The sequence below is a fragment of the Theobroma cacao genome, chromosome 5 (genome assembly GCF_053813885.1).
Source record: "Theobroma cacao isolate CCN51 chromosome 5, ASM5381388v1, whole genome shotgun sequence".
NCBI classification, from domain to species: domain Eukaryota; kingdom Viridiplantae; phylum Streptophyta; class Magnoliopsida; order Malvales; family Malvaceae; genus Theobroma; species Theobroma cacao.
Genome location: NC_142643.1, coordinates 40099922 through 40118157, shown reverse-complemented (window position 1 = coordinate 40118157; position 18236 = coordinate 40099922). Strand labels below are relative to the sequence as shown.

Genomic DNA, 18236 nt, shown 5'->3' with positions numbered 1-18236 from the left:
AATGAGATCCTTGTCTCTGCCAAAACCTTGCTTTGCAAGTGAACCCATCATATGATTAATCTAATTGCTTGGTCAGCAGCCTATAAGCTTATTCTATTTCTAGTTGGGCACCATCAAAGCATAATTTAAACAATCGCATATCCTGCTTACTTTGGCTTGGTCCTCTTGTTTTTGATTCCTGACGTGGGGACTCTTTACGAGCAATTTGTCAATGTCTACATATATGTGAAGAGAGACAAACTATGACTATGTAGAATCAAACAGATGAGGATTAAACATTGTCCACCAAATTTCAGTTTTTTTGAGAAATGAGAACCTCCCCTTCTTCAGATAATCCAAATATGCCTGACGTATGCTCTTACATCACTAGGAAAGCACCCTTGCCGACAACCCTGAAGAGTTTCTTCTATATTAACTTTAGACAAGTTAAAGCTTTAATTGGATATTTTTCTAGTTTGCTTTGTCGTATGGGTAGTTGCCATGGCTACTGAAGTCGAGCCGCTTCACTTTGTCTTGTTTCCTTTCATGGCTCAAGGCCATATGATACCCATGGTCGACACGGCTAGATTGTTGGCACAGCAAGGCATAATCATCACCATAGTTACAACTCCTCATAATGCAGCTCGGTTCAAGACAATTCTTGATCGGGCAAAAGAATCAGGGCTCTCTATCCGCTTGGTAGAACTTCAGTTTCCATGTGTAGAATCAGGATTACCAGAAGGATGTGAGAACTTTGACATGCTGCCCTCACTTAGCCTAGCCTTGAATTTTTTAGAAGCAGCCAACAAGCTACAAGAGCCAGTACAAAAATTGTTTGAGGAGCTGAGGCCAAGGCCAAGCTGTATCATCTCTGACACTTTGTTGCATTATACCCTCGACATTGCTAGCCAGTTTCAGATTCCAAGGGTTGTGTTCTATGGAGTTTGTTGTTTCTGTCTTCTTTGCATCTATAATTTACACCTCTCCAAGATTCTTGAGCACATAACCACGGACTCACATTACTTTGCTGTGCCTAACATGCCCGACAAAGTTGAATTTACTAAATCCCAACTTCCAGTAATTTTGGATAATAAATACTTGAAAGAATTTTGTGAGCAAGCGGGAGAGACTGATCTAGCATCTTATGGCGTGGTCATTAATACTTTTGAAGAGCTGGAGCCAGAATATGTCAGGAAATACAGGAAGGCAAGAGGATGCAAAGTGTGGTGCATTGGTCCAGTTTCTTTATGCAACAAGGATCGCTTGGATAAGGCTCAGAGAGGTAACCAGGCCTCAGTTGACGAAAACCAATGCCAGAGGTGGCTTGATTCTCAAGAACCTGGTTCTGTAATTTATGCCTGTCTGGGAAGCCTCTCTAATGTGATACCCTCACAATCCATAGAGCTTGGTTTAGGCTTAGAGGCATCGAATAGACCGTTTATTTGGGTTATGAGAGGAAGTGATACATCAAAAGAAGTAGAGAAGTGGATATTAGAGGATGGTTTTGAGGAAAGAACAAAAGGAAGAGGCCTTGTGATCCGTGGTTGGGCTGCCCAAGTAGTAATATTGTCACACCGTGCAATTGGAGGGTTCCTAACTCATTGTGGATGGAATTCAACGATAGAAGCCATTGTTACCGGTGTGCCATTGATAACATGGCCATTATTTGGAGACCAGTTTTGCAATGAGAAATTGGTTGTACAAATACTTCAAATTGGAGTCAGGATTGGAGTGGAGGAGCCTCTGAGGTGGGGGGATGAAGCAAAAGTTGGGGTGTTGGTGTATAAGGAAGATGTTAAAAAGGCTGTAGAAAAGTTGATGGAAATAGGAGAGGAAGGCGAAGAGAGAAGAAAAAGAGCCAAAAAGCTTGGAGAAATGGCAAACAAGGCTCTTGAAGTTGGGGGATCTTCTCACCTCAACATTACACAATTCATCCAAGATATCATGCAAAGGACTTATGGCAGGAAGCAGCCTAGCACATGAGGTAAAAAGAGCCACTCTATCTCAGTTATATATGGTTGTAACGTGTCACACCTACACTATTGCCATCTTCAATTTGATATAGCACAAGCACAACATGATCTTGCTGTTGAATTAACGGTCTAAACACATTTTGGACTTTCTAGAAACCAAGTCCAAGCTGCAACAGTACCGCAAGGGCAGCAACTTGTGATTCCATATCTAGTGATGGGGACTTTTTCACTAGTTTTATCTTTTTTCTTGCTACTATAATTGTACATGGCGTTGTTAAGTAATAAGTTCAATTTACAAAATAAAAAAAAAAAGCAGTAGCACAAATAAATTGCACATCATTGGACCTGATCATCTTCATTTATTTATTTTTCTTTCGCAAGGGGAGTGCTTATAGAAGTGAGCTTAAGCTCTGTGATTGCTTGTAGCCACACAAGTCAATAATTATGGCATCTTCTATTTAAGCCATCAACCTTAAGCACCTGCAATAGAACGAAACAAGTAAAATTTTTATGCAGAAAAGCTAAAGAAAAACTGAAATTAAGATCAGGGCACTCTGCAAAGGATGTAAAATTTTACCTTGAACCATGTAATGGATTAGAAAGTCTTATAACTTTGATATAAGATATCATTACCTGGTACCTGAACTTCATTTCTAGTAGGTCTTTCCTGACGTGACTGAGTTGCCAAAAAGCTTATTTCTGATAAAGCAAAGCTTGGCAACAACATCACTCGTGTTCATTCGCTTGGTTGGCAATTCAGTAGAACAAGTGACTTCTATTTCAAAGATTGAATTCAAACATTGAACCAGTATGCTGTCACTCTGGCTGCTCACATTGCAAGTACTGTTGGCAGTTTTTTCTCCTGTGACTCTTTCCTGAAGAAGAGTGGGATCAGTGATCTCAACCACTCATTCTGGCAAAGCTGCCTTGACAAGGTTGTGAAGGTTTAAACCTTCTTTAAACACTTCATCAGTGGGCCTCATTCCAGAAAACATCTCCAACGAAAGAATACTGTGGCTGTACACATCACCATTTGTTGACACTTCACTTCCCATGCCGTATTCTGCCAATCATCAATCAAAAACAGCAGTAATTGTAGGATAACAACTTGGTAATTGTTTTGAGTTGTAGCTTTTAAGTCCATATTGTTAAGAAAATGAATTTAAAAGTAACTATGGAGAGGTAGGAATGATTTGAAGTGTACCAGGTGGAGCATAACCAATAGTTCATCTTAATCCAAAGGTGCATGACTGGCTTGTAGAGTAATGTTGTGTATTTGCTGAAATGAATTTTGCCAATCCAAAGTCACCTACATGGCCAATGAATTGATCATCAAGTAGAATATTGCTTGGTTTGAGATCACAATGAACAATTGATGTTTCACAATGATGGTGGAGATAACCTAATGCACAAGCAACATCAATAGCCACATTCGTTCTCTGATAAAAGTTCAATTTCTTTACTGACTCCTCTGACTCATTCGAATCAAAAGAGGGATGCAACCAATCCTCTAGACTCCCATTAACCATGAACTCATTAACTAGAGCCTTGAAATCATTGCCATGGTAATCAAAACCTGAACAAGCTGTTAATATCTTGACAAGGTTTCGATGTCTAATATTCCTCAAGGCCTTACATTCAGCCATGAATCTCCTAGAAGATCCCGGACTGAAAAGGTTAAGCACTTTGGTGGCAATAACAGTTCCATTCTCTTCTAAAACTCCTTTATATACAGAACCAAAGCTACCTTCACCTATCAAATTTGCAGAGGAGAATCCATCAGTAGGCTTTAGCATGCTTTGGTCAGATAATTTTAAAAGTGAATTTTCTGTTCAAGTTGATATAGGCTGGCTTCTTTTCTTTTTAAGCCGAAAAACAAGGACAAAGGAGAATACCAAAATTACTCCTAGTCCTAGAAGCCCAGAAAGAATAGCAATTATTAATTTCATATGAATTGCTTGATCTGCTCTTTGCACTTTTATAGTTACAACTTGGCAATTGGAAATCAGGTGTGCCTCCGCAAAGCTTATTGTTTCCCTGGACCCATGTAGCGCTAGCATTCTCAAACACTCCATCTGTCTGCACCATGCCTTAAAAATCATTGTAAGAAAGATCCAAATAATGTAAGTATATAAAGCTTGCAAAAAAATCAGGAATTTCACCGGAGAAATTGTTGTGGGAAATGTCTACAACTGCAAGACCTCTCAATGAACTGAAAGATGAAGGAATGGAGCCTTGAAAGTAATTGTAACTCATCAATAGTTTCTCTAGTTTTATACAGCTACTGAGACTGCTTGGAAACACACCTGACAGTCTATTTTGAGAAACAGATAATTGACCTAGATTTTTCAAGTTTCCTATTTCAATAGGAAGCACACCAGTTAATTGATTGGAAGATAAATCTAGGTACATGGACAAGGATGAGAGTCCAGCTACTCCAGGGGGTATAGTACCACTAAGGTTATTGTCTGAGAGATCCAATGCAACCAAATTTTCACACTTGCCTAGACTTGAAGGAATGGTACCATGGAGATTGTTGTGGTTTAAGCCTAGTTGGTTCAGCATCTTTAAGTTTCCAAGAGAAGGAGGAATAACCCCAGAGAGAGAATTGATCCCTAGATCCAATTCTTGTTGCTTCTGAAGGTTTCCAGTAACCAGAGGGAATGGAACCTGATATTTGATTGCCCCATGCACATAGTATCTCTAAGTTGATGAGATTCCCAATCCCCACTGGGATACTTCCTGATATTTTATTGTTGTCAAAAAACAAAAACGTGAGATTAGTCGACAAATTGCCTAAGCATTTAGGTAATATTCCTCCAAAGTAGTTGACATTCATCTCCAGGGCCACTAGGCTGGTGGCATTCGTCAAGGTGCGGATAATGTTCATGTAAATCACTGTAACTTGTCCAATTTGTCAAAGGAAGGCAAGTTTCCATTAAGTTTGTTAAATGAAACTTCTAGATTTACGAGATTTGAGGCGTTGGATATTGAAAGAGGGAATGGTCCAGTGAGTTGGTTATGACTTACATATAAAATGTTTCAAGAACTGGCATGGTGATTCCCAATTTCGAAGGAAGGCTACCATGAAACTGGTTTGAGCTGATATCAAGAGTTTTGATCATGGACAGATTGAAAATCGAGGGAGGAACAATACCAGAAAGTCCATTCACCCCTGCTGCAAAGAGGGTAAGATTTGTCAATTGCCCAAGAGATTCAGGGATTACCTCTGTCAATCTATTAAGAGTTAGATAAATTATCTCTAAAGATCACAAGTTCCCAAATGGAGGGTGGATACTCCCAGTCAAAGTGTTGTCACTGAAGCCTAATTCTTTTAAACTTGACAAGTGGCCTAGCGCTGCGGGTATTTCTCCAACTAGCTGGTTGTGCCCCATGTAAAAGTCGTGTGAGTTTGGAACAACCAGATATATTGGAAGGAATTTCACCTCCTAAGAAGTTTCCACGTAGTTCTAGTTCTCGCAATCTTCCTAAACGACCAATTTCTTGTCGCAGTTCTTGACTGAAGCTGTTGTCTCGAAGATTTAACACCTTTAGAAAGCTCAAATTTCCAATATATGGTGAACTCGATCCCATGAGTTTGAGTGATCGCAAGTCCAACTTGGTCAATCTTTGACGTCCAAGACCACACTTAACACCACACCACTGGCAGAAATGGACACTGTTGTTCCATGAATGCAGAATTCCGAGCTCATCACCAACTATCTTGGCCTTGAACTCGAGCAATGCTTGTCGATCCGTATCATTTAACTCATTTCCGCTAACTACAACTGTTGAACCGAGCTGGTAAGGATCTTGAAGTTTGTTGAAGCATAATAAGAGGAGAATGACAGCAACATTAATGGAAAAATTATGTGACCAAGCCGCTTCTAAATGCCTGCCTGACAACCTCATCAAGAAAGAGAGACAAATGAATCGAAATTGATTTGTATTTGGCAATGTTTGCTACTTCAAGAATAACAAAGAGGATGGTTTTATCAGGGCTATTTGAGTTCTTCGGCATCAAAAGAAACCGCAGATTTATAATTAAGTTCAATAATTACAATTATTGTTCTTTTTATAACAATCCCATTACAAAAATCATATCCAAATATAGAATTAAGTGTTTCTTTTATCTTAATTTTGGACCATGTTTGTGTTATGTTGTACAAGTAATCCTTTGCCTGATTTAGTGCTTCACAGACTGAAGGTGACACCAGGACAATGGCAGAAATGAGCACTATATTATATTGTTCCATGAACGCCATAACCCCGAGGTGATGATCATCAATAAATATATTTTGGCCTTGAATGATCATTTCCCCTAATGAATGCTAAACCATGTAGCTTGTTGCGTGAAAGAAGACTTTTTAATGAGCGGTATATTATTTTAAAGATATTAAAACTTAAAAAGCAACTGTGATAGTAATATAAATATTTTTATATTAAAATAAATTTTGTTTTTAAAAAAATTAAAAACAATAATATATTTATATGATTTTAAAATGAACAACGTAATACTAATATATTTAATCATTTATGTTTTTATTTGTTTAAGGACATAAACTATTTTATAAGATAACGAATCTTTTTCTCGTCGATACATTATTCTTCACAAAAAAAAAATATATTTTTCTTTCTAAACATTCAAAGCTCGTGAAAATATTTTTCAAAAAAAAAAATCATTTGAAATCAACTCTTAAAAACAGATTTACTTTCTATAAATTATAAATTATCTGCCTGTAATCTAGTGAAATTAATTATATTGATCCATGAATCTCTTTGCTTGAAATACACCCTTAGTTTGTTCTAGGCAATAAGTAACTGGCAACAATTAAACAATCATCAATGGCCTCGTTACTTAATTCATTAACTAGTCATTTGATTGCTTGCAGGACACATCATGAGTATTCAATCAAGATATCTTCTTTCCATGGTGGTCCATCTTGGAGAGTCAAGAGATTAAAACTATACTACGTAGATTTTTCCAAACTCTTGGGCTGAACATTATGCACCGAATTCCATTTTTTACAGATAACTTAAAATGCTTACGTATGCTCTTACGTTACCATGAAAGCAACCACGGAGAATTTCTTTTATATTAAAATTTACACAAGTTAAAGCTTGGCTTTTCCATTATCATTTTTGGTCTACGCTTAATTCCTGTTAAAAGTTGAGTGAGCGAAGCTTATAGTTTAGTTGTAACAGTTGCCATGGCTACTCAAGTCGAGCAGCTTCACTTTGTCTTGTTTCCCTTGATGGCTCAAGGCCATATGACCCCCATGATAGACATTGCTAGGTTATTGGCACAGCAAGGCGTGATCGTAACCATAGTTACAACTCCTCATAATGCAGCCCGGTTCAAGTCAACCCTTGATCGTGCCATAGAATCAGGGCTCTCTATTCGTTTAGCTGAATTTCGGTTTCCATGTGCAGAAGCAGGATTGCCAGAAGGGTGTGAGAACTTCGATATGCTGCCTTCGTTTAGCTTAGCCTTGAATTTCTTCCAAGCAGCCAACATGCTAGAAAAGCCGGTACAAAAATTGTTTGAGGAGCTAATGCCACGGCCAAGTTGTATCATATCTGATGTTGTGTTGTCATATACACTCGATATTGCTAACCGGTTTCAGATTCCAAGGATTGTGTTCAATGGTGGTTGTTGCTTTCTTCTTCTTTGCCTCCATAATTTACTCGTCTCCAAGATCTATGAGCGCATAACCTCGGAGTCAGAGTACTTTGTTGTGCCTAACATGCCTGACAGAGTTGAATTTACTAAAGCCCAGATTCCGGAAGTTATGTATGGAAACCTGAAAGATTTTTCCGAGCAACTGAAGAGCACCGCGCAAGCATCCTATGGCGTAGTCATAAATACTTTTGAAGAGATGGAGCCAGAATATGTCAAAGAATACAGGAAGGCAAGAGGAAACAAAGTATGGTGCATTGGTCCAGTTTCCCTATGTAACAATGATGCCTTGGATAAGGCTCAGAGAGGTAACAAGGCCACGGTAGATGAACACAAATGCCTCAGATGGCTTGATTCTCAAAAGCCTGGCTCTGTAATCTATGCCTGTCTCGGAAGCCAATCTAATGTGATACCCTCACAATCAATAGAGCTCGGTTTAGGCTTGGAGGCATCGAATAGACCATTTATTTGGGTTATAAGAGGAAGTGATACATCAAAAGAAGTAGAGAAGTGGATTTCAGAGAATGGTTTTGAGGAAAGAACAAAAGGAAGAGGCCTTGTGATCCGGGGTTGGGCTCCACAAGTACTAATATTGTCACATCCTGCAATTGGAGGGTTCCTAACTCATTGTGGCTGGAATTCCACAATTGAAGGCATCTCTGCTGGTGTGCCATTGATAACTTGGCCGCTATTTGCAGACCAGTTTGTCAATGAGAAATTGGCAGCACAAATACTTGAAATCGGAGTGAAGGTTGGGGTAGAGGAGCCTGTGAGGTGGGCGGAAGAAGAGAAGGTTGGAGTGTTGGTAAAGAAGAACGATGTTAAAAAGGCTATAGAGAGGTTGATGGATGGAGGAGAGGAAGGAGAAGAGAGAAGAAAGAGAGCCAAGAAACTTGGAGAAATGGCAAAGAAGGCTGTTGAAACAGGGGGATCTTCTCACCTCAACATTACACAGTTAATTCAGGATATCATGCAAAGAGCATATGATAGGAAGCAACCTAGCACCTGAGATGAAGAAGCAGGACTTATCTCCATTGTAATGTTGTTTTAGATTAATTTGGAAAATACCAGTTTTTCCTGGTCATCAATTCCATATGCATGTTCATTGGATAGTAAGAGAGATGAATACAAATACCAGATAAATAATTGACAACATACATCAGAACAGAGCTGCAAGATGTACAAAAAAAGTTTGTGTTACTGTCCTCTAAAGAGAAGGGATAGCCATGAGATACAAATTAACTTGTATTCTTGTACCTATACCTAAAAGTTGCATAAGATTTTGTTTTTTTTTTTCTTTTTTGAAAAAAAAAACCAACAAAAAGTGTTATTTGAATGCTAATTGATTTCTATCTTCTTTCCATGGTGATCCATTTTGGAGAGCCAAGAGAGTCAAACAATGCCATGTAGATTTTTCCAAACGCATGTGCTGAACATTGTCCACCGAATTTCATTTTTCCCAGATAATCGAAAATGCTTATGTATGCTCTTACGTCACCATGAAAGCAACCCTAGAGTTTCTTTTATACTAAAATGTACACAAGTTAAAGCATGGTTTTTCCATATCATTTTTGGTCTACGCTTAATTTCTGTTAAAAGTTGAGTGATTGAAGCTTATAGTTTAGTAGTAACAGTTGCCATGGCTACTCAAGTCAAGCAGCTTCACTTTGTCCTGTTTCCCTTCATGGCTTAAGGCCATATGACCCCTATGATAGACATTGCTAGGTTATTGGCACAGCAAGGCGTGATCGTAACCATAGTTACAACTCCTCATAATGCAGCCAGGTTCAAGTCAATCCTTGATCGTGCCATAGAATCAGGGCTCTCTATCCGTTTAGTTGAATTCCGGTTTCCATGTGCAGAATCAGGATTGCCCGAAGGGTGTGAGAACTTCGATATGCTGCCTTCGTTTAGCTTAGCCTTGAATTTCTTCCAAGCAGCCAACATGCTAAAAAAGCCGGTACAAAAATTGTTTGAGGAGCTAATGCCACGGCCAAGTTGTATCATATCGGATGTCTTCTTGTCATATACACTCGACATTGCTAACCGGTTTCAGATTCCAAGGATTGTGTTCCATGGTGTTTGTTGCTTTCTTCTTCTTTGCCTCCATAATTTACGCGTCTCCAAGATCCTTGAGCGTGTAACCTCGGAGTCAGAGTACTTTGTTGTGCCTAACATGCCTGACACAGTTGAATTTACTAAAGCCCAGATTCCGGAAGTTATGTATGGAAACCTGAAAGAATTTTCCGAGGAAAGGAGGAAGGCCGATCTAGCATCCTATGGCGTAGTCATAAATACTTTTGAAGAGATGGAGCCGGAATATGTCAAGGAATACAGGAAGGTAAGAGGAAACAAAGCATGGTGCATTGGTCCAGTTTCACTATGTAACAAGGATGCCTCGGATAAGGCTGAGAGAGGTAACAAGGCCTCGGTAGAAGAACACCGACGCCTGAGATGGCTTGATTCTCAAAAACCTGGTTCTGTAGTCTATGCCTGCCTCGGAGGCCTCTCTAATGTGATACCCTCACAATCAATAGAGCTCGGTTTAGGTTTAGAGGCATCGAAGAGACCATTTTTTTGGGTTATAAGAGGAAGTGATCCGTCAAAAGAAGTAGAGAAGTGGATTTCAGAGGATGGTTTTGAGGAAAGAACAAAAGCAAGAGGCCTTGTGATCCGGGGTTGGGCTCCACAGGTACTAATATTGTCACATCCTGCAATTGGAGGGTTACTAATATTGTCACATCCTGCAATTGGAGGGTTCCTAACTCATTGTGGCTGGAATTCCACAATTGAAGGCATCTCTTCCGGTGTGCCATTGATAACGTGGCCACTATTTGCAGACCAGTTTGCCAATGAGAAAATGGCAGTACAAATACTTAAAGCTGGTGTGAAGGTTGGAGTCGAGGAGCCTGTGAGGTGGGCGGAAGAAGAGAAGGTTGGAGTGCTAGTAAAGAAGAGAGATGTTGAAGAGTCTATAGAGAGGTTGATGGATGGAGGAGAGGAAGGAGAAGAGAGAAGAAAGAGAGCCAAGAAACTTGGAGAAATGGCAGAGAAGGCTGTTGAAACGGGGGGATCTTCTCACCTCAACATAACACAGTTAATCCAAGATATCATGCAAATTGATTGTGATAAAAAGCAAGATAGCACCTGAGATGAAGAAGCAGGTCTTATCTCTATTTTAATGTCGTTTTAGATTAATTTGGAAAATACCACATTTTCCTTGTCATCAACTCCATACGCATGTTCATTGTATAGTAAGAGTGATGAAGATAAATACCAGATAAATACTAGATAACATAAATCAGAACAGAGCAGCAAGACGTATAAAAAATTTGTGTTACTGTCTTCTAAAGAGAAGGGATCGCCATGAGATAGAAATTAAGTTTTACTATTATTCTTATACCTAAAAGTTGCACAAGTTTTTGTTTTTTTGGAAAAAAATAAAAAAAGAAGGAACTGCCCTGCATAGATGAAATTACATAGGGATATTCTGTATAGCACTAAATGGTATAATAGGTAGCAACAAACCTATAGGCATTTAGCCTCAATTTCTTCGAGAGTTAGCCCCTTTGTCTCCGGTACGATGAAGAATATGAAGAGCAGAGACAACATAGCTATCACTCCAAACACATAAAATACAATTCCAGCTCCCAGCCATGCCTATAGTCAAAGAAGAATAAATAGTAACTACCAGCTGTTGACATAAAAGCCATGGAATTTGAAACAAAAAAAAAAAAAGTAGTGCCATAATCTACCTAAAGCCAAAAAAAAAAAAAAAAACAATAAAAGTTAAAGATGAAGAACAATAGTTAGTTAACAATTTATTGTACCCTTTATGAGTCGGAAAACAGGACATGAAGACAGTAATATATCTAGGAGCAAAGGCAACACAAAGCGAAGAGAACAGTTAAGAAATGATACACTTATTTTACACATATTGGCAATTTATACTAAATGATTGGTGTCTTGCAACTTGATTAAACCAGTGTCCTTGTCTAAGTGATAGCATGTACTTTCTTGGATGTAAATTCAATATGACATTCGGAAAGCCAAAGAAAATGGGAGTATATTTAGTCACAAAAATGCTCCAACAACTCACCACCATTCCTATATCATCACAATGATTAACTTTTATTAGTGTCAGGTGAGATGATGGCTCAAGGAGCAGCTCTCTCAAGTTCAGTGGCTTGTAGGTGATTGTCCTCAAGGAATTTTTTTTTTTTTTCCAAAGAAGACTAAAATAATTCTGTCATTACTTTCTCTTCTATCTCCACTTCAGAGCATCGCCAATGATAGTTATTGATATCAATCTTACATGCATATCAAGACAAATTCAAAATTCAAAACTGGAATCGACATAGTTTAAGGAGTTAGTTCATGGCGTCTTCTATGCATTGCTATTTATGCCTGAGAAAAATATCTATGAAATGCTAATGCCCAATCTCCAGAGAGAAAAATATAGTCTATGCCACTACCACATCTATAAACTTCATGCACCATGTAAACCTTTTCAACATTTATGCTTATATGAGATAGCACAATTTTCGAATACACTTACTTTCTGCAATTAACACTACTTAAAAAAGCATCACAAGGATAAGAGAAACAAGAGCACATTATCCATGTTTTTACGAGATAACTAAGCTAAATTACCCAAATTATATAGTCTTAAAGAAAATGCTATAATTAGAAACCCAGACACTGACAGTAGTTAGTGTAGTGATTATAATAAAATTATGAAGATTGATTATCTCCATGATCCTGTCACTGTCTTCATGAGGATAGCATGCATCTACGGGATGAAATTAACAAAACTTTTCAAAGGAATTGATCCTGTCACTGCCTTTATGAGGATAGCATGCATCGAAGGTATGAGATTAACAAAACTTTTCAAAGGAATTATGTTTGAGAAAGTAAATATTTTGAAACGCTCAAGTACCTCCAAAGGAGAGAATGCAAACGTTACAAGTGCATTTGCTCCAAAATTCACAAGCACAGCAATACTAAGTCCTCGCCCTCTGTGGCGTAGCGGAAAAACCTCCGAAATCATCAGCCAACCAATAGGACCAAAGGATAACTGCAGAACAAATTTCATTATAGGCAACAAAAGATACATATAAATTAATCCTAAATCTATAACCCACTATTCCAAGAAATAGGGAAAATTTAAGTAGTACAATTGTGAACAAAATAATCGTAAAAAAATTTTAGACAAAAATTCTACACATTTGCAACAAAATAGTACAATAAATCGCATATATCCATATTTTTCCAGGCTGAATGGCAAGAAAGACTATGGCTTCCCATATCAAATAATCAACCCAACAGAACCAGTGAACATCGTAACTATGCAAGAAGACATCAACCTACTAGGTTAGATAACTCATTAAAAATCTCCTTGTTTGTCCATCACTATTGTAATGTTTTCAGCAACAGCATTAGATAAGGATCAACATGACATGAGCTTTCCAGGCTAATGTTCCAGCTCTCTTGAAACACAAACACATAATAAAGGGAAAAAAAAGAATAGCCTTACATAACTATAATGCTAGATTTGAACTGTAATTATGAGAGTTATGATTTTATGTTAGGAGCACAGTAACGACAAAAGTTATTGAAGTATGGTTACAAATGTACTGCAATATATTAATGAACAGAAGTTGATAGAACAGCTAGGCAAGCATTATCAAGATGTGAATTTATCACTATTATTCCAATGAATTGCCTTCCATACAAACAAAATAGAACAATTACAAATAGATGTATAGTCTGGATGTAATACTGTTTCAGTCTAACCAACTGGTACAGGAACCCAAGTTAATGATTGTAGATGAGTTCTACCATATATGAATTTTTTCATATTAAAATCACAAATAGTGGAAAGATGATTAACATGAAGAAAGAAAAGATAATATTGATTACCTGATAACAGCCAACATACAACAGCAGTGCAGCAACAGCAATAGCTGGCACATCATCCAGGAAAAGGTAATATGATCCAAGAAGGAACAAAGAAACAACCTGTTGCACAGACAAAGAACGTATTTCATAACAGGAAATTGTTTCTCAATTCTCACTGGTATTTCAAGTCAAATAATTGTAACTCATATTTTATTTATTTACTTACAGCAAGTGAACATTGACTCAAGCAAGCAGAAATTTAAATCCAACAGAATGGTGTCACAAGCTTCAAAAAAAAAGTTTAAACTTTTGCCTCCAGCAGCTCAAGATTTCAGCGTTAGTGCAAACAACAGATATAAGGACTTACCATGCCAGAAACACCACCCAATAGTAAAGGTCTCCTCCCAAGCCTATCAACAACTACAACAGCTGCTCCTGTCATGATCAACTACAACAACAAAATAAAATGTCAAGACTTTCTGGTTGAAACAGCTGTTAAGTCCCCTTTTGGAGAAGATTTTGTCAATCGTGCAGAGGAGCAATGGGAACAACGGTCTAGGCATAAAAATGATAAACAAAAACAAAAACATTTTGTCTAACATTATCTTGGTAGCAGGGAACATGTGTTGTGACATATGCATGCTTAAACAATCAGAGAATCAGAGATAGCTAATCATGCAAGAACACAATATGCCAAAAACCTTCCAGAGGACTAAGGAATGTATTTTGTCAAAACAAACCTATCGCACTTTTGGTAAATACAAGTCGATACTCATAGACTTTGAAAATGTTACTGAAAAGCTTCTCTATGGTTGAAAAGCAGACTCAAGCATCTTGTGCAACTAAGTAAAGCAAAGATCATAAATTAAACAGGAAGGCATAAAGCAACAGAACATAAATTACACACATATGAAAAATTAAACAGAATAAGATAGCAAGTACAAATTTTCAGAGTCATAAACAATTGGTAGAAATTTGAAATTTACAGAAGCCGTCCATAGCATATGCTTTAAAAAGAATATGGATTAAAACAGGAAACCATTCTAGCCCAAAAATTAAATAAAGTAAATGCTTTGCATTTCACACTGGAACTTCCATGCCCAAAAAATTAAATGTTTTTTCACTTCTCTGAAATGTCTTTGAACAAATTTATACATCAAGAAAAAGAATTTTACCTTCAGTAAACCAAGTAGAATAGAGACTCGGGTAGCATCAGATGCTGCAGAAAATCCTGCACTCTATCAGTTTGTTATCGGTTAGGATGAAGTATATGTCTTCTTCCAAGATCCATCAAAGAATTACTTTAAATTTGCAATGAATACCATAAAAGTAAATTAATCGATACCTGAAAGATTGATGCAGCATAATATAGCACACTTGGTTGACCAGTGATCTATCATGAAAATTGAAGATATAAGTCAGTTAAAGAGTAAAACACGATAATACCTTCATAGCATAACTCCTTAGTTAATGATAATACCTGTTGAAACAAAACTAAACCTGCACCAATAATGAGGGCTTTCAAGCATTTTCCACGGAACACTTCCCCTAGTGTAGCTTCTTTTTCTTCACCAACATAAGAAAGCTCAGTCAAAATCTCATCTACCTGCTCAGAAGCTGAGTCACCAATAGATTGACCCCTGAGCCGGCATAAACAACATATTGCAGTTTCTCTTAACTCCTGCATATCGCCTTTTCCCTGTATGGCACACAATAGCAGCCATCTGGGTGATGCTGGAAGCCACCACATTCCAATTGCCATGATCACTGCCAAAGGGGTACTAGCTCCATACATATAGCGCCAGCCAGCAACAGTTTCAACTAAGAGGCTGCCAATTCCATAACCAGCCTGCACAATATCCAGGTGCTTACTGTTTGCATGTTTCAAGAAAAGAGGAAAAAATTCAAAGCGGATATCGGTCGATCACAATTCATACTAGCATGACTTAAAACAAAAAAGTGAAAAGCCCTCAGGAAAAAGTTGAAGCACTTACAACCATCCCAAGAACTATAAAGAACTCCTTGAGAGAAATTAGCAGACCGCGAATCTGACTTGGAGCTGTCTCAGCAATGTACATTGGAGCAGCATGCATTGCCTAGAAGTGAAGAAACTTAAAATTCATTGATTCACACAAGAATAACTATTTTTTTATAAATGAAAAAAAAGAAGTAAATTCTTGTTTGTAGTTACAGATGCTGCTTTCCATTGAGTCCATTGCCCTGCCAGCTAATCATGGAATTTGAAGTTTCTCAGAATATTAAATTAAAAGAACGTATTGAACATTGTGGGGGGAAAAAAGAAATTCTATTTAGCTACATAATTTATTAAATTATATGTTCTTGTGCATAGAGGTTATACATGTACATAGTTCTCAACCTAAATATAGGTGTATACCCAAAAGGAAGAGGTGTATGCTACGACATGGTCAACCATAAAATTCATAAGCTAATGCCTGAGCATTTAGTATATTACCAGCCCAATCCCTATGCCATACACCAAACGCCCAATCACCATAACTACTAAGTCAGGTGCAAATGCTGTAACAAGTGCTCCAACAAGGTACATGATGGCAGCTGTAATTAACTCTCTTCGTCGTCCTATAATTGAGATATTCATCAGAAAAGAACCTTATCATCCAATTCAAAGATTCCCATCATAAAAAAGAAAGATAAAACAAACTGACCTAGAAAGTCAGCAATATTGAAGGCCAAGACTGAGCCAATCAAGGCCCCATATAATGAGCCACTAGTCTGCAGAAAGCAACAGACAGAGTATTTGCATGATAAGTTCTTAAGCATTGCTACTAACAAACATGTGCTTCAAGAAGAAAAGAGAAAATGGAGAAGAGCAAAAGACAAAGAAAGCTTGCACTAATAAATGTTGAGTAATGACAAGAAACAAGTCAGCAACTCACAATGAGACCAATTTCGACAGAAGACAGGTCATACCATGACATTCCACTTAGGCTTGCTGACTGCAACAAAATATGAGGATAAGATAAGCATGAACAAACATGGGACAACAGAAAGTTTAAAGAATTAAACACTACAGATCTAAATACTATGATACAAGCATGATACCAAATTAACAATCTTTACCATAGTTCGCTACTTCATAACAAGTATACCTCAATAGAAATTGTGGCGCAGGATGTAGAACCAATATCATAACCATATAGGAGTCCTCCAAGAGCTGGGAACAGAAACCTGAAATCATTAAGACATACGTTCAGTAAGAAAATAGTAATTACACACACATTTTGGTTCCTTTAAATCATAAGAATGATCAGCTGATCAAAATCAGCCCTTATATTACTTCCAATTAGATTGGTAGCTTTAAAAGTTCAATGGATTGTACCCTAAATTGTCTATTCTGATAAATAATGCCAATTATTGATGAGAGTCCAGAGTATTTATTAGAATACATTTAATTACATGCTTATTCCTTTTTATGTTTATGCAGCACATTTTTACCCCATTGAAGCACATGTTTAGGTCATGAGGTGTTTCCAAATATGAGGGAATAACTTTACAGTAAAGAAAACAGCTCAAATCCCATCCGTGAACCTTGGATTGCAATTCAATTTATAATTGAAGCCAAGCTATTTCTAGTTCCTTCAGCCACTTCCAGGTTCATACAAGTCAATAGTATTTTTTCTTAAGTTCAGTTAACTGAAAATGAAGCATATATGAAAATATATAATAATCAATTTTCCCTAACTCCAATTCATACTAGGCCAGATCTTTTACCAGCAATCAATTTGGATATGTGCCAAAGCACAAATTTGCACAACTAATTACCATATATTGGTGAATCATGGTAAGAATGACATAATGCATGGTTGTTTCATAATTTTCATCGCATATTTCAAGATAAAAACTAAAAAATAAATAAAATTCTTGAAGAGAAACTCACGGAAAGATCGCAGCAGAAGCAGAATAGTTTTCAGAACTGTGAATCCCATTAATAAGAGGTTCATGTTCTGCACCAATCTCACCAGAAGACTTTCCCACCTAATAAATCCACAATACAATAAACAACTCTAAGATAAACTTATGAAGGTAAAGAAGAAGGATTTTGGTTAACTACAGAGAAAAACAGAGTAAACTAAGTGATATATTCACAAATTATATGTATCATTATGTCTTCTGTTACTTTAAATTTAAATAATTAAAAAAAAAAAACTCAAAGAACTATGTCAAATTTATGCGTTAAAATATGGTAAGTGGCATTTCCAAGTCTTTTCACTAAATATTTAGAACAAATATTTTTATTCAATTTATTTATTTATTTTGCACTTTAGAAAAGAAAAAACAACCCTTTGTTTGTTTGAGAAGTAAACATCAAGAAAACTAAAGAGAAATTTTCATCATATGCCCTGTTGAGGAGCAAACAAGAGCTGATTCAAACTTGATACCAACTAATACCCAATACTTGCCCTTCATTTTCTCAGAATTTTATGCGTTTTCTTGGCAACCACAGAGATAAGAAAATGAAAAAGAAAAAGAAAACCCAGACTTAGTTATGAAGAGGCCAAACCTTCCCAAAAGAGGAAAGCCCGGGTTGCTCATGATCTGATGCCATGCTTTTTTGTAAACTCTGAAACTGTAAAAGAGTTTATCAGTTGCAAAGCAACCGATGAGTATATAGAACTATTTTTGAACAGAATTGAGTTGTTTTTTTTCTTTTTTTGTTTTCTTGG

At 37.2% G+C, this 18236-nt stretch overlaps 2 protein-coding genes and 3 pseudogenes across 2 annotated transcripts; 3 read left to right on the top strand and 2 right to left on the bottom strand.

Moving 5' to 3' along the window:
* Positions 1–396: 396 nt before the first annotated feature.
* On the top strand, positions 397–2304 carry LOC18599504 (UDP-glycosyltransferase 73C1 pseudogene; annotated as a pseudogene).
* A 287-nt stretch (positions 2305–2591) lies between these two features.
* LOC18599505 (uncharacterized) lies at positions 2592–5864 on the bottom strand (annotated as a pseudogene).
* Positions 5865–7069: 1205 nt separating this feature from the next.
* Positions 7070–8789, top strand: LOC108662272 (UDP-glycosyltransferase 73C12-like). Its single transcript, XM_018121636.2, has one exon. It carries the CDS (start codon positions 7163–7165, stop codon positions 8639–8641), a length of 1479 nt encoding a protein of 492 aa, XP_017977125.2. The 5' UTR covers positions 7070–7162; the 3' UTR covers positions 8642–8789.
* A 415-nt stretch (positions 8790–9204) lies between these two features.
* LOC18599503 (UDP-glycosyltransferase 73C12 pseudogene) lies at positions 9205–10862 on the top strand (annotated as a pseudogene).
* Positions 10863–10999: 137 nt separating this feature from the next.
* On the bottom strand, positions 11000–18236 carry LOC18599502 (D-xylose-proton symporter-like 2). The gene is made up of 14 exons (XM_018121635.2): positions 18074–18236; positions 17450–17547; positions 16662–16740; positions 16449–16508; positions 16218–16284; positions 16007–16131; positions 15528–15629; positions 15014–15382; positions 14879–14926; positions 14709–14771; positions 13901–13981; positions 13555–13653; positions 12572–12709; positions 11000–11292 (listed from the first exon to the last, which is right to left on the bottom strand). The coding sequence occupies exons 1-14, from the start codon at positions 18116–18118 to the stop codon at positions 11161–11163; spliced, it is 1506 nt and encodes a 501-aa protein (XP_017977124.2). The 5' UTR covers positions 18119–18236; the 3' UTR covers positions 11000–11160.